This window comes from Carcharhinus amblyrhynchos, unplaced genomic scaffold (genome assembly GCF_965287045.1).
Source record: "Carcharhinus amblyrhynchos unplaced genomic scaffold, sCarAmb.v2.hapA chromosome_113, whole genome shotgun sequence".
NCBI lineage: Eukaryota > Metazoa > Chordata > Chondrichthyes > Carcharhiniformes > Carcharhinidae > Carcharhinus > Carcharhinus amblyrhynchos.
This window is the reverse complement of record NW_027649853.1, coordinates 330,854-355,746: the sequence shown is the minus strand read 5'-3', so window position 1 is coordinate 355,746 and position 24,893 is coordinate 330,854. Positions and strand designations below refer to the sequence as shown.

General features: G+C 47.2%; 1 protein-coding gene across 3 annotated transcripts in view; it reads left to right on the top strand.

Annotated features, from left to right (window-relative positions):
• The window catches only part of LOC145338628 (voltage-dependent L-type calcium channel subunit alpha-1S-like), a 421,023-nt gene that overhangs the window by 229,639 nt on the left and 166,491 nt on the right, over positions 1 to 24,893 (top strand). For all 3 annotated transcript variants that reach the window (XM_080183005.1, XM_080183003.1, XM_080183004.1), the window contains exon 20: positions 14,106 to 14,193. In XM_080183005.1, the coding sequence (XP_080039131.1) occupies positions 14,106 to 14,193 (88 nt within the window). The remainder of the gene's footprint in view (positions 1 to 14,105; positions 14,194 to 24,893) is intronic.

Below are 24,893 nucleotides of genomic sequence, written 5' to 3'. Positions count from 1 at the left end.
ATTCCATCTCAGCGTCACGCACTATTCCAGTTCAGCGTCACGCACTATTCCAGCTCAGCGTCACACACTATTCCAGCTCAGCGTCACACACTATTCCAGTTCAGCGTCACACACTATTCCAGCTCAGCTTCACACACTATTCCAGCTCAGCGTCACACACTATTCCATCTCAGCGTCACACACTATTCCATCTCAGCGTCACACACTATTGCAGTTCAGCGTCACGCACTATTCCAGTTCAGCGTCACACACTATTCCAGTTCAGCGTCACACACTATTCCAGCACAGCGTCATGCACTATTCCAGTTCAGCGTCACACACTATTCCAGCTCAGCGTCACGCACTATTCCAGTTCAGCGTCACACACTATTCCATCTCAGCGTCACGCACTATTCCATCTCAGCGTCACACACTATTCCAGCTCAGCGTCACGCACTATTCCATCTCAGCGTCACACACTATTCCATCTCAGCGTCACACACTATTCCATCTCAGCGTCACACACTATTCCATCTCAGCGTCACACACTATTCCATCTCAGCGTCACGCACTATTCCATCTCAGCGTCACGCACTATTCCAGTTCAGCGTCACGCACTATTCCAGTTCAGCGTCACACACTATTCCAGCTCAGCGTCACACACTATTCCAGCTCAGCGTCACACACTATTCCAGCTCAGCGTCACACACTGTTCCAGCTCAGCGTCACACACTATTCCATCTCAGCGTCACACACTATTCCATCTCAGCGTCACACACTATTCCATCTCAGCGTCACACACTATTCCATCTCAGCGTCACGCACTATTCCATCTCAGCGTCACGCACTATTCCAGTTCAGCGTCACGCACTATTCCAGCTCAGCGTCACACACTATTCCAGCTCAGCGTCACACACTATTCCAGTTCAGCGTCACACACTATTCCAGCTCAGCTTCACACACTATTCCAGCTCAGCGTCACACACTATTCCATCTCAGCGTCACACACTATTCCATCTCAGCGTCACACACTATTCCATCTCAGCGTCACGCACTATTGCAGTTCAGCGTCACGCACTATTCCAGTTCAGCGTCACACACTATTCCAGCTCAGCGTCATGCACTATTCCAGTTCAGCGTCACGCACTATTCCAGCTCAGCGTCACGCACTATTCCAGTTCAGCGTCACACACTATTCCATCTCAGCGTCACACACTATTCCATCTCAGCGTCACACACTATTCCAGTTCAGCGTCACACACTATTCCATCTCAGCGTCACACACTATTCCATCTCAGCGTCACACACTATTCCAGCTCCGCGTCACACACTATTCCATCTCAGCGTCACACACTATTCCATCTCAGCGTCACACACTATACCATCTCAGCGTCACACACTATTCCAGTTCAGCGTCACGCACTATTCCAGTTCAGCGTCACACACTATTCCAGCTCCGCGTCACACACTATTCCAGTTCAGCGTCACACACTATTCCAGCTCAGCGTCACGCACTATTCCAGTTCAGCGTCACACACTATTCCAGCTCAGCGTCACGCACTATTCCAGTTCAGCGTCACACACTATTCCAGCTCAGCGTCACGCACTATTCCAGTTCAGCGTCGCACACTATTCCATCTCAGCGTCACACTGCATTCCAGCTCAGCGTCACACACTATTCCAGCTCAGTGTCACGCAGTATTCCATCTCAGCGTCACGCAGTATTCCATCTCAGCGTCACACACTATTCCATCTCAGCGTCACACTGCATTCCAGCTCAGCGTCACACACTATTCCAGCTCAGTGTCACGCAGTATTCCATCTCAGCGTCACGCAGTATTCCATCTCAGCGTCACACACTATTCCATCTCAGCGTCACACACTATTCCAGCTCAGTGTCACACACTATTCCAGCTCAGTGTCACGCAGTATTCCATCTCAGCGTCACACAGTATTCCAGCTCAGCGTCACGCAGTATTCCATCTCAGCGTCACACACTATTCCATCTCAGCGTCACACACTATTCCAGTTCAGCGTCACACACTATTCCATCTCAGCGTCACACACTATTCCATCTCAGCGTCACACACTATTCCAGTTCAGCGTCACACACTATTCCATCTCAGCGTCACACACTATTCCAGTTCAGCGTCACACACTATTCCATCTCAGCGTCACACACTATTCCATCTCAGCGTCACACTGCATTCCAGCTCAGCGTCACACACTATTCCAGCTCAGCGTCACACACTATTCCATCTCAGCGTCACGCACTATTCCAGCTCAGCGTCACACACTATTCCATCTCAGCGTCACACAGTATTCCAGCTCAGTGTCACGCAGTATTCCATCTCAGCGTCACACACTATTCCATCTCAGCGTCACGCACTATTCCAGCTCAGCGTCACACACTATTCCATCTCAGCGTCACACAGTATTCCAGCTCAGCGTCACGCAGTATTCCATCTCAGCGTCACACACTATTCCAGTTCAGCGTCACACACTATTCCATCTCAGCGTCACACACTATTCCATCTCAGCGTCACACACTATTCCAGTTCAGCGTCACACACTATTCCATCTCAGCGTCACACACTATTCCAGTTCAGCGTCACACACTATTCCATCTCAGCGTCACACACTATTCCATCTCAGCGTCACACTGCATTCCAGCTCAGCGTCACACACTATTCCAGCTCAGCGTCACACACTATTCCAGCTCAGCGTCACACACTATTCCAGCTCAGCGTCACACACTATTCCATCTCAGCGTCACGCAGTATTCCATCTCAGTGTCACACACTATTCCAGCTCAGCGTCACACACTATTCCAGCTGAGTGTCACACACTATTCCATCTCAGTGTCACACACTATTCCATCTCAGCGTCACACACTATTCCAGCTCAGCGTCACACACTATTCCAGCTCAGCGCCACACACTATTCCAGCTCAGTGTCACACACTATTCCACCTCAGCGTCACACAGTATTCCATCTCAGCGTCACACACTATTCCAGCTCAGCGTCACGCAGTATTCCATCTCAGCGTCACACACTATTCCTGCTCAGTGTCACACACTATTCCAGCTCAGCGTCACGCACTATTCCATCTCAGCGTCACACACTATTCCAGCTCAGCGTCACACACTATTCCAGCTCAGCGTCACACACTATTCCAGCTCAGCGTCACACACTATTCCAGCTCAGTGTCACACACTATTCCAGCTCAGCGTCACACACTATTCCAGCTCAGCGTCACACACTATTCCAGCTCAGCGTCACGCAGTATTCCAGCTCACCGTCACACACTATTCCAGCTCAGCGTCACGCAGTATTCCAGCTCAGCGTCACACACTATTCCAGCTCAGCGTCACGCAGTATTCCAGCTCAGCGTCACACACTATTCCAGCTCAGCGTCACGCAGTATTCCAGCTCAGCGTCACACACTATTCCAGCTCAGCGTCACACACTATTCCTGCTCAGTGTCACGCACTATTCCTGCTCAGTGTCACGCACTATTCCAGCTCAGTGTCACACACTATTCCATCTCAGCGTCACACACTATTCCTGCTCAGTGTCACGCACTATTCCAGCTCAGCGTCACACACTATTCCATCTCAGCGTCACACACTATTCCTGCTCAGTGTCACGCACTATTCCAGCTCAGCGTCACGCACTATTCCATCTCAGCGTCACGCACTATTCCATCTCAGCGTCACACACTATTCCAGCTCAGCGTCACGCACTATTCCATCTCAGCGTCACACAGTATTCCAGCTCAGCGTCACACACTATTCCATCTCAGCGTCACGCACTATTCCATCTCAGCGTCACACACTATTCCAGCTCAGCGTCACGCACTATTCCATCTCAGCGTCACACACTATTCCATCTCAGCGTCACACACTATTCCATCTCAGCGTCACACACTATTCCATCTCAGCGTCACACACTATTCCATCTCAGCGTCACGCAGTATTCCATCTCAGCGTCACACACTATTCCAGCTCAGCGTCACGCACTATTCCATCTCAGCGTCACACACTATTCCAGCTCAGCGTCACGCACTATTCCATCTCAGCGTCACGCACTATTCCATCTCAGCGTCACACACTATTCCAGCTCAGCGTCACGCACTATTCCATCTCAGCGTCACACACTATTCCATCTCAGCGTCACACACTATTCCATCTCAGCGTCACACACTATTCCATCTCAGCGTCACACACTATTCCAGCTCAGCGTCACGCACTATTCCATCTCAGCGTCACACACTATTCCATCTCAGCGTCACACACTATTCCATCTCAGCGTCACACACTATTCCATCTCAGCGTCACACACTATTCCATCTCAGCGTCACACACTATTCCATCTCAGCGTCACACACTATTCCATCTCAGCGTCACACACTATTCCATCTCAGCGTCACACACTATTCCATCTCAGCGTCACACACTATTCCATCTCAGCGTCACACACTATTCCATCTCAGTGTCACACACTATTCCATCTCAGCGTCACGCAGTATTCCATCTCAGCGTCTCACAGTATTCCAGCTCAGCGTCACACAGTATTCCATCCCAGCGTCACACAGTATTCCAGCTCAGCGTCACGCAGTATTCCATCTCAGCGTCACACAGTATTCCAGCTCAGCGTCACACACTATTCCATCCCAGCGTCACACAGTATTCCAGCTCAGCGTCACACACTATTCCATCTCAGCGTCACACAGTATTCCATCTCAGCGTCACACACTATTCCATCTCAGCGTCACACAGTATTCCAGCTCAGCGTCACACACTATTCCATCTCAGCGTCACGCACTATTCCATCTCAGCGTCACACACTATTCCATCTCAGCGTCACACACTATTCCATCTCAGCGTCACACACTTTCCATCTCAGCGTCACACACTATTCCATCTCAGCGTCACACACTATTCCAGCTCAGCGTCACCCACTATTCCATCTCAGCGTCACACACTATTCCATCTCAGCGTCACACACTATTCCATCTCAGCGTCACACACTATTCCAGCTCATCGTCACCCACTATTCCATCTCAGCGTCACACACTATTCCATCTCAGCGTCACACACTTTCCATCTCAGCGTCACACACTATTCCAGTAGTGTTGAGGAGCAGAAGGATCTTGGGGTCCGGGTCCACAGGACTCTTTATTTGGCCTCGCAGGTGGAGGAGGTGGTCAAGAAGGCGTATGGTGTACTGGCCTTCATTAATCGAGGGATTGAGTTTAGGAGTCGGGAGGTAATGCTGGAACTTTATAAGACCCTTGTCAGGCCTCATTTGGAGTATTGTGCGCAGTTCTGGTCGCCTCACTATAGGAAGGATGTAGAAGCTATTGAAAGGGTGCAGAGGAGATTTACAAGGATGTTGCCTGGACTGGGAGGCATGCCTTATGAAGTTAGGTTGAGTGAGCTGGGACTCTTTTCCCTGGAGAGACGAAGGTTGAGAGGCGACCTGATAGAAGTTTACAAAATGTTGAGAGGAATAGATAGGGTGGACTCTCAGAGGCTATTTCCCCGGTTTGAAATGGTCGCTACGAGAGGACACAGATTTAAGGTGCGGGGAGGGAGGTTCAGAAGTGATGTTAGGGGTAAGTTTTTCACTCAGAGGGTGGTGAGTGAATGGAATCGGCTGCCGTCAGTGGTGGTGGAGGCGAACTCGCTGGGGTCTTTTAAAAGACTTCTGGATGAGTATATGGGGTTTAATGAGATTGAGGGTTATAGATAGGTCTGTAGGTTGGTAGGTGATGATGTGATCGGCGCAACTTGTGGGCCAAAGGGCCTGTTTGTGCTGTAGTGTTCTATGTTCTATGTTCTATGTTCTATCTCAGCGTCACACACTATTCCAGCTCAGCGTCACACACTATTCCATCTCAGCGTCACACACTATTCCATCTCAGCGTCACACCGTATTCCATCTCAGCTTCACACACTATTCCATCTCAGCTTCACACACTATTCCAGCTCAGCGTCACACACTATTCCAGCTCAGTGTCACACACTATTCCAGCTCAGCGTCACACACTATTCCAGCTCAGTGTCACGCAGTATTCCATCTCAGCGTCACACCGTATTCCATCTCAGCTTCACACACTATTCCATCTCAGCTTCACACACTATTCCAGCTTAGTGTCACACACTATTCCATCTCAGCGTCACACACTATTCCATCTCAGCGTCACACACTATTCCATCTCAGCGTCACACACTATTCCATCTCAGTGTCACACACTATTCCTGCTCAGCTTCACACACTATTCCATCTCAGCGTCACACAGTATTCCATCTCAGCGTCACACACTATTCCATCTCAGCGTCACACACTATTCCATCTCAGCGTCACACAGTATTCCAGCTCAGCGTCACGCACTATTCCATCTCAGCGTCACACACTATTCCATCTCAGCGTCACACACTATTCCATCTCAGCGTCACACACTATTCCATCTCAGCGTCACACAGTATTCCAGCTCAGCGTCACGCACTATTCCATCTCAGCGTCACACACTATTCCATCTCAGCGTCACACACTATTCCATCTCAGCGTCACACACTATTCCATCTCAGCGTCACACAGTATTCCATCTCAGCGTCACACAGTATTCCAGCTCAGCGTCACACACTATTCCATCTCAGCGTCACACAGTATTCCATCTCAGCGTCACACAGTATTCCAGCTCAGCGTCACGCACTATTCCATCTCAGCGTCACACACTATTCCATCTCAGCGTCACACACTATTCCATCTCAGCGTCACACAGTATTCCAGCTCAGCGTCACGCACTATTCCATCTCAGCGTCACACACTATTCCATCTCAGCGTCACACACTATTCCATCTCAGCGTCACACAGTATTCCAGCTCAGCGTCACGCACTATTCCATCTCAGCGTCACACACTATTCCATCTCAGCGTCACACAGTATTCCATCTCAGCGTCACACAGTATTCCAGCTCAGCGTCACGCACTATTCCATCTCAGCGTCACACACTATTCCATCTCAGCGTCACACAGTATTCCAGCTCAGCGTCACGCACTATTCCATCTCAGCGTCACACACTATTCCATCTCAGCGTCACACACTATTCCATCTCAGCGTCACACACTATTCCATCTCAGCGTCACACACTATTCCATCTCAGCGTCACACAGTATTCCATCTCAGCGTCACACAGTATTCCAGCTCAGCGTCACACACTATTCCATCTCAGCGTCACACAGTATTCCATCTCAGCGTCACACACTATTCCATCTCAGCGTCACACAGTATTCCAGCTCAGCGTCACGCACTATTCCATCTCAGCGTCACACACTATTCCATCTCAGCGTCACACACTATTCCATCTCAGCGTCACACAGTATTCCAGCTCAGCGTCACCCACTATTCCATCTCAGCGTCACACACTATTCCATCTCAGCGTCACACACTTTCCATCTCAGCGTCACACACTATTCCAGTAGTGTTGAGGAGCAGAAGGATCTTGGGGTCCGGGTCCACAGGACTCTTTATTTGGCCTCGCAGGTGGAGGAGGTGGTCAAGAAGGCGTATGGTGTACTGGCCTTCATTAATCGAGGGATTGAGTTTAGGAGTCGGGAGGTAATGCTGGAACTTTATAAGACCCTTGTCAGGCCTCATTTGGAGTATTGTGCGCAGTTCTGGTCGCCTCACTATAGGAAGGATGTAGAAGCTATTGAAAGGGTGCAGAGGAGATTTACAAGGATGTTGCCTGGACTGGGAGGCATGCCTTATGAAGTTAGGTTGAGTGAGCTGGGACTCTTTTCCCTGGAGAGACGAAGGTTGAGAGGCGACCTGATAGAAGTTTACAAAATGTTGAGAGGAATAGATAGGGTGGACTCTCAGAGGCTATTTCCCCGGTTTGAAATGGTCGCTACGAGAGGACACAGATTTAAGGTGCGGGGAGGGAGGTTCAGAAGTGATGTTAGGGGTAAGTTTTTCACTCAGAGGGTGGTGAGTGAATGGAATCGGCTGCCGTCAGTGGTGGTGGAGGCGAACTCGCTGGGGTCTTTTAAAAGACTTCTGGATGAGTATATGGGGTTTAATGAGATTGAGGGTTATAGATAGGTCTGTAGGTTGGTAGGTGATGATGTGATCGGCGCAACTTGTGGGCCAAAGGGCCTGTTTGTGCTGTAGTGTTCTATGTTCTATGTTCTATCTCAGCGTCACACACTATTCCAGCTCAGCGTCACACACTATTCCAGCTCAGTGTCACACACTATTCCATCTCAGCGTCACGCAGTATTCCATCTCAGCGTCACACACTATTCCAGCTCAGTGTCACACACTATTCCAGCTCAGTGTCACGCAGTATTCCAGCTCAGTGTCACGCAGTATTCCATCTCAGTGTCACACACTATTCCAGCTCAGCGTCACACACTATTCCAGCTCAGTGTCACACACTATTCCATCTCAGCGTCACACACTATTCCAGCTCAGTGTCACACACTATTCCAGCTCAGTGTCACACACTATTCCCCCTCAGCGTCACACAGTATTCCATCTCAGCGTCACACACTATTCCAGCTCAGCGTCACGCAGTATTCCATCTCAGCGTCACACACTATTCCAGCTCAGCGTCACGCACTATTCCAGCTCAGCGTCACGCACTATTCCAGCTCAGCGTCATACACTATTCCAGCTCAGCGTCACACACTATTCCAGCTCAGCGTCACGCAGTATTCCATCTCAGCGTCACACACTATTCCATCTCAGCGTCACACACTATTCCAGCTCAGTGTCACACACTATTCCAGCTCAGTGTCACACACTATTCCAGCTCAGCGTCACACACTATTCCATCTCAGTGTCACGCACTATTCCAGTTCAGCGTCACGCACTATTCCATCTCAGTGTCACGCACTATTCCAGTTCAGCGTCACGCACTATTCCATCTCAGCGTCACACACTATTCCAGCTCAGCGTCACGCACTATTCCATCTCAGTGTCACGCACTATTCCAGTTCAGCGTCACGCACTATTCCATCTCAGCGTCACACACTATTCCATCTCAGCGTCACACACTATTCCATCTCAGCGTCACACACTATTCCATCTCAGTGTCACGCACTATTCCAGTTCAGCGTCACGCACTATTCCATCTCAGCGTCACACACTATTCCATCTCAGCGTCACACACTATTCCATCTCAGTGTCACGCACTATTCCAGTTCAGCGTCACGCACTATTCCATCTCAGCGTCACACACTATTCCATCTCAGCGTCACACACTATTCCATCTCAGCGTCACACACTATTCCATCTCAGTGTCACGCACTATTCCAGTTCAGCGTCACGCACTATTCCATCTCAGCGTCACGCACTATTCCATCTCTGCGTCACACACTATTCCATCTCAGCGTCACACACTATTCCATCTCAGTGTCACGCACTATTCCAGTTCAGCGTCACACACTATTCCATCTCAGCGTCACACACTATTCCATCTCAGCGTCACACACTATTCCATCTCAGTGTCACGCACTATTCCAGTTCAGCGTCACGCACTATTCCATCTCAGCGTCACACACTATTCCATCTCAGCGTCACACACTATTCCATCTCAGCGTCACACACTATTCCATCTCAGCGTCACACACTATTCCATCTCAGTGTCACACACTATTCCAGTTCAGCGTCACGCACTATTCCAGTTCAGCGTCACACACTATTCCATCTCAGCGTCACACACTATTCCATCTCAGCGTCACACACTATTCCATCTCAGTGTCACGCACTATTCCAGTTCAGCGTCACGCACTATTCCATCTCAGCGTCACACACTATTCCATCTCAGCGTCACACACTATTCCATCTCAGCGTCACACACTATTCCATCTCAGCGTCACACACTATTCCATCTCAGTGTCACGCACTATTCCAGTTCAGCGTCACGCACTATTCCAGTTCAGCGTCACACACTATTCCAGCTCAGCGTCACACACTATTCCAGCTCAGCGTCACACACTATTCCAGCTCAGCGTCACACACTATTCCATCTCAGCGTCACACACTATTCCATCTCAGCGTCACACACTATTGCCGTTCAGCGTCACGCACTATTCCAGTTCAGCGTCACACACTATTCCAGCTCAGCGTCACGCAGTATTCCAGTTCAGCGTCACACACTATTCCAGCTCAGCGTCACGCACTATTCCAGTTCAGCGTCACACACTATTCCATCTCAGCGTCACACACTATTCCATCTCAGCGTCACACACTATTCCAGTTCAGCGTCACGCACTATTCCAGTTCAGCGTCACACACTATTCCAGCTCCGCGTCACACACTATTCCATCTCAGCGTCACACACTATTCCATCTCAGCGTCACACACTATTCCATCTCAGCGTCACACACTATTCCAGCTCAGCGTCACACACTATTCCATCTCAGCGTCACACACTATTCCAGTTCAGCGTCACGCACTATTCCAGTTCAGCGTCACACACTATTCCAGCTCCGCGTCACACACTATTCCATCTCAGCGTCACACACTATTCCAGTTCAGCGTCACGCACTATTCCATCTCAGCGTCACACACTATTCCAGCTCAGCGTCACACACTATTCCATCTCAGCGTCACGCACTATTCCAGTTCAGCGTCACACACTATTCCAGCTCAGCGTCACGCACTATTCCAGTTCAGCGTCACACACTATTCCAGCTCAGCGTCACGCACTATTCCAGTTCAGCGTCACACACTATTCCATCTCAGCGTCACACACTATTCCATCTCAGCGTCACACACTATTCCATCTCAGCGTCACACACTATTCCAGTTCAGCGTCACACACTATTCCAGTTCAGCGTCACGCACTATTCCAGTTCAGCGTCACACACTATTCCAGCTCAGCGTCACACACTATTCCATCTCAGCGTCACACACTATTCCAGCTCAGCGTCACACACTATTCCAGCTCAGCGTCACGCATAATTCCAGCTAACCGTCACACATTATTCCAATTTAGCATCACACACTATTCCAGCTCAGTGTTCCAGCTTAGCGTCAGACAGCATTCCAGCTCCATGTCTCGCACTGTTCCAACTCAGCGTCGGACACTATTCCAGCTCTTATTCAGACACTATTCCAGCTCGTCTCCATACAATGTTCCAGCTTGGCATCATAGAGTATTCCTGATCAGTACCACACACTATTCCAGCTCGATGTCACACACTATTCCAGCTCAGCAACAGGCACAATTCCAGCTCAGCATCAGCTCAGCATCAGACATTAGCCCAGCTCGTCTTCGTACATTGTTCTAGCTCAGCGTCACAGAGTATTCCTGATAAGCATCACACACTATTCCAGCTCATTGTCACACTGTATTCCAGCTCATTGTCACACTGTATTCCAGCTCAGTGTCACACACTATTCCAGACCAACTCTAAGTTTTGCAGAATTCCAGGTCAGCATCACACTGGAACACAGAGTGGAATTGGAACAGAGGGTGACACAGGAACGCGGTTCAGAGCCGGAACATGACACAGAACTGGAACGTGGGATGGACCTGCAACGTGGGGTGGAGCTCTGCCCCACCTTCCAGCTCTGCGCTGTTTTCCAGCTCTATCCTGTGATCCAGCTCTGTGTCACATTCCAGTTCCGATCCACATTCCAGCTGCACCCTGCGTCCCAGCTCTTCATCGCATTCTAGCTTGCGCAGCCTTCCAGCTCCATGTCACATTCCAGCTCCATACTGCGTTCCAGCTCTGCATTGCATTCCAGCTCTGCACCACGTTCCAGCTCTGCGCCACATTCCAGCTCCGCACAGCGTTCCAGCTCTGCGCCATGTTCCAGCTCTGCGCCACGTTCCACCTCTGCGCTGTGTTCCAGCTCCGCGCCGCATTCCAGCTCCGTGCCACGTTCCAGCTCTGCGCCGTGTTCCAGCACGCCGCGTTCCAGCTCCGTGCCGTGTTCCAGCTCAGCTGCATGTTCCGGCTCTGCGCCACATTCTAGCTCCATGCCACATTCTAGCTCAGTTCTGCATTCCAGCTCAGGCTGCGTTGCAGCTCTGCGTCATGTTCCAGCTCAGCTCCACGTTCCAGCTCCACACTGCATTCCAGCTCAGTGTCTCACTCCAGCTTAGCTCCATGTCGCATTCCATCTTCACCCTATGTTCCAGGTCCGCCTCATGTTCCAGCTCTGCGTTGCATTTTAGCTCCGCATACTGCAATATACTGTTCTACCTCTGTTGCAATGTGCAATGCAATTGTGGGTCGCACTGTGCAATGTAATGCACTGTTCTAGCTCAGTGCTACGCCGTGCAGTGTAATACAGTCCTTGCATAAGGAAACCATATCTGTGCACAATATCCCAGACGTGGTCTCACCCTGTTTAACTGCAGCAAGACATCCCTGCTCCTGTACTCAAATCCTCTCGTTATGAAGGCTAACATACCATTGGCATTCTTGATTGCCTGCTACACCTGCATGCTTACCTTCAACAACTGGTGTACAAGGACATTCAGATCTCATTGCACACTCCCATCACTCAATTTATAGTGATTCAGATGATAATCTACCTTACCAGTTTTGCTCCCAATTGGATAAGGTCACATTTATCGACATTACACTGTACAAACCATGCCTTTGCCCCACACTTAGCTTGTCCAAATTACCTTGAAGCATCCCTGCATCCTCCTCCCACCCAACTTTGTCTCATCTGTTAATTTGGAGAAATTGCCTTTTCATTTAGTTTGCACATCTAAGTCATTAATATATATTGTGAGTAGTTTTGAGTTGACTTGATTTATTATTGTCACATGTATTAGCATCCAGTGAGAAGTATTGTTCCTTGCGCACTCTACGGACAAAGCATATTATTCATAGAGAAGGAACTGAGACAGTGCACAATGTAGTGTTACAGTCATAGCTAGGGTGTAGAGAAAGATCAATTTAATGCGAGGTAGGTCCATTCAAAAGTCTGACAGCAGCAGGGTAGAAGCTGTTCTTGAGTCAATTGGTACATGACCTCAGACTTTGTATCTTCTTCTGGACAGAAGAAGGTAGAAGAGAGAATGTCTTGGGTACATGGGGTCCTCAATTATGCTGGCTGCTTTTCTGACACAGCAGGAAGTGTGTAGACAGAGTCAATGGATGGGAGGCTGATTTGTGTGCTGGACTGGGCTACATTCACAATGCTTTGTAGTTTTTTGCGGTCTTGAGCAGAGTAGGAGCCATACCAAGCTGTATGCTATCCCGATGTAGCAGAAAGTGTAGACAGAGTCAATGGATGGGAGGTTGGTTTGTGTGATGGACTGGGCTACACTCACAATGCTTTGTAGTTTCTTGTGGTCTTGGGCAGAGCAGGAGCCATACCAAGCTGTGATACAACCAGAAAGAATGCTTTCTGTGGTGCATCTGTAAAAATTGGTCACAGTCGTAGCAGACATGTAAAATTTCCTTAGCCTTCTAAGTAGACGTGTTAGTGGGCTTTCTTAACTATAATGTCAGCGTGGTGGGACCGGGACAGGTTGTTGGTGATCTGGACACTAGAAATTTGAAGCTCTCCACCATTTCCACTTTGGGTTATGTTTGCACTTGGAGGGGGTGCAGAGGACATTCATGAGGATGCTGCCAGGGATAGAACATTTAAGTTTTGAAGAGTGGTTGGATAGGCTTGGGTTGCTCTTCTTGGAGCAGAAAAGATTGAGGGGGCAACCTGATTAAGGTTTACAAAATTATGAGAGACATGGACAGAGTGGGTAATGAGCAGCTGTTCTCCTTGGTTGAAGGGTCAGTCATGAGGGGACATGAGTTCACAGTGGTTTCGGGGGGATGTGAGGAGAAGTGTTTTTACCCAGAGAGAGGTGATGGTCTGGAATGCGCTGCCTGGGAGGGTAGTAAAGGCGGGTTACCTCACAAGCTTTAAAAAATCCCTGGATGAGCACATGGCACATCATAACATTGAGGGCAATGAGCCACGTGCTGGAAAATGGGATTTGATGGGAGCTCAGGTGTTTCTCACATGTTCGTGCAGGCTCAATAGGCTGAAGGGCCTCTTCTGCATTGTATGATTCAATGAGCAAATGTGCACGCATAGAAGTTCAGTTAATGAGCTCAGTGCCTGCCTTTCTTTTCCAGGTCCAGTGCTATCTCTGTGGTAAAGATTCTTCGAGTCCTCAGAGTGCTAAGACCTTTGAGAGCCATTAACAGAGCAAAAGGATTAAAGGTGAGCCAAGATGTGGAGAATGTCTTTGTGTGACCTCAGGTGACTAAAACTTAATGCGTGTGGAGTATGTATATACGTGAATATGTGTTTTATGTGTGAAGCTGTGTCTGTTTTGGAAGTTGTGCATGTGTGGTTGCACTTATGATTAAGTCTATGTGTGAATACAGGTGTCAATGCACACCTGTAAGTATGCACACCTGTGACATGATGTGTAAGCTCGTGTGTTGTGAGTACACATGCGTGTGAGCATTGGTATCTGTGTTGCGTGCATGTGTATAACTATGAATATGTTTATATACATGTCAGTACACATACATTTGTGAGAACATGTCAATACATGTGTGCACATGTGCACATGATTGTGTTTGTAATCATTGATCATGTATTTGTAACAGGTGATAATAAAGCTTGCTTTTGTTTGTTTCAATATTCACTTTTATCGTCCATGGAGTTAAAACCAAAATTATCTGTACAATTACAGGATAATAGATTGTAGAATCAGATTCACAGGCTGAATATCCCCAAGCTTAATAATAACATGGAACAGTACAGCACAGTACAGGCCTTTCAGCCCTCAATGTTGTGCCGAGCTATGTCCAATCCCAAGATTAAGCTATCCCACTCCCTATAATTCTGGTGTGCTCCATGTGCCTCTCCAATAACCACTTGAAAGCTCCTAAAGCGTCGGACTCCACTATCACAGCAGGCAGTCTATTCCACACCCCAACCACTCTCTGAGTGAAGAATCTACCTCAGACATCCCTCCTATATGTCCCAACATGAACTTTATAGTTATGCCTCCTAGTAACAGCTACATCCACCTGAGGAAATAGTCTCTGCACGTCCACTGTATCAATCCTTCTCATCATCTTATAAACCTCTATTAAGTTGCCTCTCATCCTCCTCTGCTCCAAAGAGAGAAGTCCCAGCTCCCTCAACCTTTCCTCAAAAGACCTACCCTCCAAACCAGGCAGCATCCTGGTAAATCTCCTCTGCACTCTCTCCAACAACAACCAGAATTTGCATTTATAAAGCACCATTCAAGTTGCAAAACATATCAAGGCACTTATTCAAACAAAATTTGACGCCAAACTATGCAATTTGGGTAGATACAAAAAACTTGGCCAAAGAGAGAGATTTTAAGAAGTACCTCTTAAGGGAGATAGAAAGTGTCAGGATCTGGCAGTTGGGAAATGCCGGGCTAACTGTATCCCAAAGGGAAACTTTACAAGTTATCAGGAGATACAAATTCCAGTCGCACTTTTAGAAATTTTAAACATTAAATCAAAATATTTATTGAAAAAAGAAAACTTAACCACGTAAGATTATACTTACACAGTTAAATATTAGTCTTACAAAACATTTTTCTAAAAGGTCCTTACTTGGTTAGACTCAAAAATAAAAATCCCTTGAGGCAACAATCCTTACAGAAACTTAGTATATAAAAATTCTCTATATTATCTCAAGGCACAACCCACTGTTGCTCTATAGGAGGTATTTCATAGGACTTCTCTCTCTCACTCAAGGGAGGTGATTCTCCCATACCAACATGTTAGTTTTTTGGTGGGTCAGAATGGGAGATGCATGTGTAAATGGGAGATGTGCGCATGCACCAATTCGCGGAATTTGTGCATGCATTCCTGATGCATGCGCGTCTCCCACGACCAGAGAGAAGGCTCAGTCGGGACCACGATGGAAACCAGCGGGAAGACCGGGTATGCAATCTTAATTTATTGGTCAGGCAGTTTGGCATAGCCCACTGGGCACTGGGCAGTGCCAAGGGGATGGTGCCTAGGGGCAGGGCTTAGGGGCGAATGACGTGGATGTTGGGGGGGGGCGGTTTCGCTGCCACTTTGCATGGTGATCGGCGGGGACCGGAGGAAGGCCTGCAATTGGAGTGGGCTGGGGGACTGGTCTGCTGGGGCGACCTGCTTCCTATGCAAGCAGGTATCTGCCACCCAGGAGGTTTGCCTCCTGTAAGCAAGGGGGGATGTCTGCGGGGTTGGGAGGCTAGGGGTGATTGTCACTGCTGGGGATGGGTCAGGGGTATGCTGGAGATCGGGGTGCTCCAGGACAGGAGGTGGGGTCAAAGCTAGCCTGGGGAATAGTTGTGTGGTCCTGGGGGTTGGGGGGGAGTGTAGGAGCAGCTCTGCCAGTGTCCTGGGCTGGCTAGCGATTGAGCTGGCCAGCAAACTGCAGTCTGACAGTTCAGGCCACTGCGCATATGCGAAGTTCTGGAACTGTCAGACTTTGATGTGAATAGACCCCCCCCAGGCTTTTAATTATATTCACGATTGTGGCCTCTGCATTGCACAGTGTGGGGGAACTTCGAATCTGAACTCCCACTGGAAAAATAATCATGATTTGCACAATTTTTTCACTAATTCAGCACTGAGAACCTTTCTGGGAGAATCAGTTGTAAGCCACTCTGATTTCCGGAATGAACAGATCCACCTTATGGGCTGGCTCCAAATATCATTGTACCTTGTCATAGAGCTGTTCTAGCTTACTCCATGATCTTATTTGACAGCTTCCAATCCTTCTTTAAATATATGTTCTTCCTCTTTCAACTTCAAAACAATTGTTTGCAACATCTCGTTGAATCTAATTGTCTTCAAAATATAAACATCTTTCATGTTCTCTATTGCCTCTCTTTTGAATCAAATAAAAGTTAATAACCATTCCCAAGTTTACTTATGACTTTTCCTTAATTTGTAAACTTCAACTTACCTTCCTTTGAAATTCAACAATTAAAAATCTAAATCCTCACTTATCTCATAATGCAAATTTCTACCCCTGTCATGTTTACTTACAGAACATTCGGCTAGTTACTTCAAATGCCTGCTTTTCATACCTAACCCTTTTATGGGCTCAATTCCATAGCCAACCTCATTAAAGTAATTACACATACACAGTATTTCCATTGATAGAACAATAAACCCAAAGCTAATAATATTTTCATTATAAGAGGAAGAGAGGTTTAGAAAGTAAATTTGGAACTTAGGTGCCTGGAGCTGAGAGAATGGCTGAAGGAGATTTTTGTTTCTTCATTCATTCTTGGCATGTGTATCGCCAGCAAGGCCAGCAGCTATTGCCCATCCCTAATTGCCCTGTGTAGTGCAGTTCAGATTCAACCACATTGCTGGGGTCACATGTAGGCCAGACCTGGAAAGGATGGCAAATTCTCTTCCCTAATAGGCATTAGAGAAGCAGAAGGGGATTTTTGCAACAATTGTCAGTAGTTTCATGGTCATTAGTGAGGCTTTATATTTAAAGTTTATTAATTGGATTTTAAATCTCCCAGCTGCTCCAGTCAGATTTGAATCCTTTGGATTTCTAGTCCAGTGACGTTTCCATTAGGTCACTATCTTCTGCCTGCAAACAGAGATGGAGATGGGAGGGATTAAAAACAAAGATGGTGTTTAAGGTCAATGAGCATGGGCAGTGATGGGTGTTGTCAGGATAAAAGTACAGAGTTTTGGATGAGCTGAAGTTTACAGTGGGAGAAATTGAAATCAAGGCTATTGCCTACATTGGGTGGCATGCCTTATGAGCATAGGTTGAGGGAGCTCAGTCTTTTCTCCCTGGAGAGATGAAGGATGAGGGGTGACCTGATAGAGGTTTATAAGATGTTGAGAGGTATAGATCAGGTGGATTCTCAGAGGCTATTTCCCAGGGCTAAAATGGTCACTATGAGAGGACACAGGTTTAAGATGCTGGGGAGTAGGTACAGAGGAGATGTCAGGGGAAAGTCTTTCACTTAGAGGGTGGTGGGTGAGTAGAATCAGCTGCCGTCAGTGGTGGTGGAGGCGAATTCGTTAGGGTCTTTTAAGAGTCTTCTGGATGAGTACATGGGATTTAATGGGATTGAGGGTTATAGGTAGGCCTGGTAGGTAGGGATATGATCAGCGCAACTTGTGGGCCGAAGGGCCTGTTTGTGCTGTAGTTTTCCTATGTTCTTCTATGTTTCTACGTTGGCAGACTATTAAAATAATTGAATCTGGAAGTAAGAGAAGCATGGCAGGACTAACATCCTTGCGAGACATTTTAATAGTGCTGTTGGGAGGAATTTAAACTAGTTTGGCAGCTGGAGGAGACACAGATTGTTAGCCTCTACTTCAGTGCCAGGAGTATTGCAAGTAAAACGGATGAGGCAATGATTGACACATGGAAGTGTGATATAGTAGCCATCACAGAGACTTAGTTGAGGAAGGGTCAAGATTGGCAACTCAACATTCTGGGATATAGAATCTTCAGATGAGACAGAGGAGGAGGTAAAAGAGAAGTTGGTATTGCATTATTAGTTAAGGAGCCAGTTGCTGCAATAAGGGCAGACCTTCCCCCCCCAAAAATGAAGTGTCATAACAGGGTGAAAATGGGAGTGTTCCACCCCAATTTTTTTGGGTGAGTTACCACTGCAATCTTCTGGCATTCTGCCAGGTTTTTCTGACAGCTGGAACTTCGCACAGTGGGGAAGGTGGTGGGGGGCGGGACGGGGGCAGGGGGAGGGGGGAGGCCTAAGTATGCCATGGAAGTCGAATGCAGAGCGCTCCAATCACGTACTGAATCCAGAGACTTCCTGGTGCTGCACCAAAGGCTGCTTCATAAGATAAAAGTGCGTGGTGTTACAGGTAATGTATTAGCATGGATAGAGGATTGATTAACTAACAGAAAGCAAAGAATGGGGTAAATGGGTGCTTTTCTGGTGATCAAGAACTAGTGGTATGTCTCAGGGATCATAGAACATAGAACATTACAGTGCAGAACAGGCCCTTCGGCCCATGATGTTGTGCTGACCAGTTAGAAAACAATGACCCTCTAACCTAAACCAATCCCTTTTCATCCATAAACCTATCCACGGATCTCTTAAACGCCCCCAAACTAGGCGCATTATTATTATTATTATCAGTATTGGGACTGCAATTGTTTACTATTTACTTAGATGATTTGGACTTGGGGATCAAGTGTAGTGTGTCAAAATTTGCAGATGATACTAAGATGGTGGCACAGAAAAGTGTGCAGAAGATGCTGAAAGTCTGCAAAGGGATGTAGGTAATCTAAGTGAGGGTCTGGCAGATGGAGTACAATGTTGGTAAATGTGCATCATTTTGGTAGGAATAACAGCAAAATGGACTATTATTTAAATGGTAAAAAAATTGCAGCACATTGCTGTGCAGAGGGATCTGGGTGTCCTTGTGCAAGAATCACAAGGAGTTGGTTTGCAGGTGCAGCAGGTAATTAAGAAGGCAAATGGAATTTAGTCCTTCGTTGCTAGACAGATGGAGTTTAAAAACAGCGAGGTTATGTTGTAGCTGCTGAGGCCACACCTAGAGTACTGTGTACGGTTTTGGTCTCCTTACTTGAGAGTGGAGGGGGGGGCAGAGGAAATTCACTTGGTTGATTCCAGAGTTGAGGGGGTTGGCTGATGAGGAGAGACTGAGTAGACTGGGGCTATACTCATTGGAATTCAGAAGAATGAGGGAGATCTTGTAGAAACATATAAGATTATGAAGGGAATAGATAAGATAGGAGCAGGGAAGTTGTTTCCACTGGCAGGTGAAACTAGAACTAGGGGGCATAGCCTCAAAATAAGGGAAAGCAGATTTAGGATTGAATTGAGGAGGAACTTCTTCACACAAAGAGTTGTGAATCTGTGGAATTCCCTGCCCAGTGAAGCAGTTGAGGCTACCTCATAGAATGTTTTTAAGGCAAGGACATAGAACATAGAACCTGACAGTGCAGAAAGAGGCCCTTCAGCCCATTGAGTCTGCACCAAACACAATCCTACCCAGGCCCTACCCCCATATCCCTTCATATTACATTCACTAATCCCTCTAACCTACACATCCCTAGGTACTAAGGGGCAATTTCTTAGCATGGCCAATCAGGTGGGTAAGTGGAGCTGATTCCATGAAAAGATCAGCCATGATCTTATTGAATAGCAAGGCAGGCTCGAGGGGCCAAATGACTTATTCCTGCTCCTAGTTCTTATGTTCCCACCCCCTCTCCCCCCAGTCATCAACGGCATTGTCACCCAGTACCCACCCCCTCCCTCCCCACACCAACACAGGTCAGTGGCATCAGGATCCTCCCAGTGAAACCCCAACGACCCCCCAACACACCACCCCTGTTATTACCTCCTTTGTGGTTCCCTACTGCATGCCCTCCCCACAACCCCATGACAACTCTCCTTGCAGAGCTTCCCCCATCATAGCACCCCCTCCACTCAGGCCCCACCCTCTTGGCACTGTCCCAGCACACTTATGGTGCTCAACAGAGCACTGCCAGCATGCAAAGTAGGAATCTGCCAGGCTATCACTACCCGATGAACATTACCTGTCCATGCCCCCAACTATCCAGGGGCTTCAATAGCCTGCAACCTTCCCTGGGGGGCCATAGCAGCTGGTCTCCGCTACTTCAGTGCAGTAGTCATTCTGTCTCCAACAACTGAGACAATTTTAAATAATTTAAATTTTAAATTAAATTGCTCTGCATCCCATTTGTATTTGTCCTTTTTTAAAATAAATCTCATGTGAAATCTTGTCAAAATTGGACTTCCGAATCTCTGGGATCATTTCTGAGAAGGTGCGGACCTGTACAGGCAGGATGGTCTACACCCGAACCAGACCGGGACTAACATCCTTGCAGGACATTTTGCTAGTGCTGTTAGGAGGAGTTTAAACTAATTTGGCAGGGCGAGGGGACACAGACTGTTAACAGAATAAGGGCACAGAATCACACATCAAAACAATCATCAGAGAGAGTGCAGCTGTATTAAGTTTCAAGGGAGCAAGGCAAGGCTGGATGATCTCGACTTTAACGTCACAAGTATTGCAGAAAAAACAGATGTGTTGAGGGCCTTGATTGACACATGGTGTGATATTGTGGCCACCACAGACACATAGTTGAGGTGCAGGATTGGCAACTCAACATTTTGGGATACAGAACCTTCAGGTGAGACAGAGGATTTTGACTTGATTTGACTTGGATTTGATTTATTATTGTCAGATGTATTAGCACACAGTGAAAAGCACAAGCTATACAGACAGGAGGAAACAAGAGAGTGCAGAATGTAGTGTTATAGAACATAGAACATAGAACATAGAACATAGAACATTACAGCGCAGAACAGGCCCTTCGGCCCACGATGTTGCGCCGACCAGTTACAAAAACAATGACCCACTAGCCTATACCAATCCCTTTTCGTCCATAAACCTATCCAGAGATCTCTTAAACACCCCCAAACTAGACGCATTTACAACCGCAGCAGGCAGGGCATTCCAATCCCTCACCACCCGCTGGGTAAAGAACCTACCCCTGACATCCGTCCTGTAGCTACCCCCCCTTAATTTAAAGCCATGCCCCCTCGTGCTAGCTTTCTCCATCCGAGGAAAAAGGCTATCACTATCCACCCTATCTAAACCTCTAATCATCTTATATGTTTCAATAAGATCCCCTCTTAGCCGCCTTCTTTCCAACGAAAACAACCCTAAATCCCTCAGTCTCTCCTCATAGGACCTCCCCACCATACCAGGCAACATCCTAGTAAACCTCCTCTGCACCCTCTCCAACGCCTCCACATCCTTCTTGTAATGCGGGGACCAGAACTGCACACAGTACTCCAAGTGCGGCCACACTAGAGTAGTGTACAGTTGCAACATTACACTGCGACTCCTAAATTCAATCCCCCTACCAATAAACGCCAAGACACCGTACGCCTTCTTAACAACCTTATCTACTTGATTCCCAACTTTCAGGGATCTATGTACACACACACCTAGATCCCTCTGTTCATCCACACTATTCAAAGTCCTCCCGTTAGCCCTATACTCGACACATCTGTTGCTCCTACCAAAGTGAATTACCTCACACTTCTCCGCATTAAATTCCATCCGCCACCTCTTGGCCCAGCTCTGCAACCTATCTAAGTCTCCCTGCAGACTATGACACCCTTCCTCACAATCTACCACACCTCCAATTTTGGTGTCATCAGCAAATTTACTAATCCACCCAACTATACCCTCATCCAGATCATTAATAAAAATTACAAACAACAGTGGCCCCAAAACAGATCCCTGAGGCACACCACTCGTAACTGTACTCCATGATGAATATTTACCATCCACCACCACCCTCTGTCTCCTATCTGATAGCCAATTCCTGATCCAACTTCCTAGATTACCCACAATCCCATACATCTGCATTTTCTGCAGAAGCCTACCATGGTGAACCTTATCAAACGCCTTACTAAAATCCATGTATACCACGTCAACTGCCTTGCCCCCATCCACCTCTTTGGTCACCTTCTCAAAAAACTCAATAAGGTTAGTAAGGCACGACCTACCCGCTACAAAACCATGCTGACTATTTCTAATCAATTCATTACACTCCAAATAACTATAAATCCTATCCCTAATAATTTTTTCTAAAACCTTGCCCACAACAGAAGTAAGACTCACCGGTCTATAATTCCCGGCAAAGTCTCTGTTCCCCTTCTTAAACAATGGGACAACATTCGCTATCCTCCAATCCTCCGGGACTACATCAGAGACCAATGACGACCTGAAGATCTGAGCCAGAGGCTCTGCAATCACCTCTCTAGCCTCCCAGAGAATCCTAGGGTAGATCCCATCCGGACCAGGGGACTTATCTATTTTCAGCCCCTCAAGAATTTCCAGCACATCCCCTTTATCAACCGTAATACTGTCTATTTTACACCCCTGCAACCCAATGTCCTCCTCAGCTATATTCATGTCCCCCTGCGTGAACACCGAAGAGAAATATTGGTTCAATACTTCTCCAATCTCCTCCGGTTCCACACACAACGTCCCCCTGCTGTTAATGTTATTAATAATTATTAATAATTATTAATAATGTTAATGTTAATGTAATGTTCTGGTTAGGAGTGAAAGTAATAGGGTAATTGTTATGGGGGACTTTAACTTTACGAATATTGATTGGAGTTGCTATAGTTCTAGCTTGCTAGAGGGGTCAGTGTTTGTACAAAGCGTGCAGGAAGGTTTTTTGTCTCAGTATGTAGACAGGCCAACTAGAGGTGAGGCTATATTGGATTTGGTGCTGGGAAATGAGCCAGACCAGGTGCTAGACTTGGAAGTTGGTGTGCATTTTGGTGATAGTGACCACAATTCGGTTACGTTCACCTTAGTGATGGGAAGAGATAGGCATGAACCTCGGGTCAGCAATTTTAGCTGGGGTAAGGGCGATTATGAGGCTATCAGGAGTGAATTAGGAAGCATGGATTGGATTAGGGGATTACAGGGACTGGGAACGTCTGAAATGTGGAGTTTTTTCAAGGAGCAGCTACTGCGAGTCCTTGATAGGTATGTCCCTGTCAGGCATGGTGGATTTGGTAGATCTAGGGAACCGTGGTGCACTAAAAGAGTTGAGTCGATGGTTAAAAAGAAAAAGGAGGCTTATGTTCGGATGAGATTGGAGGGCTCAGATAGTGCACTAGAAAGCTTTAGATTGGCTAGGAGGGAGTTGAAGAGTGAGTTGAGAAGGGCTAAAAGAGGACATGAGAAGACTTTGGCTGATAGGATTAAGGAGAATAATATTAATAATAATAATATTATTAACTCCTAACATAGAACATTACAGCGCAGAACAGGCCCTTCGGCCCACGATGTTGCACCGACCAGTTAAAAAAAAACAACAACAATGACCCACTAACCTAAACCAATCCCTTTTCGTCCATAAACCTGTCCACAGACCTCTTAAACGCCCCCAAACTAGGCGCATTTACAACTGCAGCAGGCAGGGCATTCCAATCCCTCACCACCCTCTGGGTAAAGAACCTACCCCTAACATCTGTCCTATAACTACCCCCCCTTAGTTTAAAGCCATGCCCCCTCGTGCTAGATTTTTCCATCAGAGGAAAAAGGCTATCACTATCCACCCTATCTAAACCTCTAATCATCTTATATGTTTCAATAAGATCCCCTCTTAGCCGCCTTCTTTCCAGCGAAAACAACCCCAAATCCCTCAGCCTCTCCTCATAGGATCTCCACTCCATACCAGGCAACATCCTGGTAAACCTCCTCTGCACCCTCTCCAAAGCCTCCACATCCTTCCTGTAATGTGGGAACCAGAACTGCACACAATACTCCAAGTGCGGCCGCACCAGAGTTGTGTACAGTTGCAACATAACGCTACGACTCCTAAATTCAATCCCCCTACCAATAAACGCCAAGACACTGTATGCCTTCTTAACAACCTTATCTACTTGATTCCCAACTTTCAGGGATCTATGTACACATACACCTAGATCCCTCTGCTCCTCCACACTATTCAAAGTCTTCCCGTTAGCCCTATACTCAACACATCTGTTATTCCTACCAAAGTGAATTACCTCACATTTCTCTGCATTAAACTCCATCCGCCACCATAGTCATAGTCATATGACTATATATTATATATATTATTATATATATATATTAATATATATATTAATATATATATTATAGTCATAGCTAGGGTGTAGAGAAAGATCGCCTTAATTTAGGACCATTCAAAAGTCTGATGGTGGCAGGGAAGAAGCTGTTCTTGAGTTGGTTGGAATGTGACTTCAGACTTTTGTGTCTTTTTCTTGACGGAAGAAGGGGGAAGAGAGAATGTCCAGGATGCATGGGATCCTTAATTATGTTGGCTGCTTTGCCAAGACAGCGGGAAGTGTAGTCAGA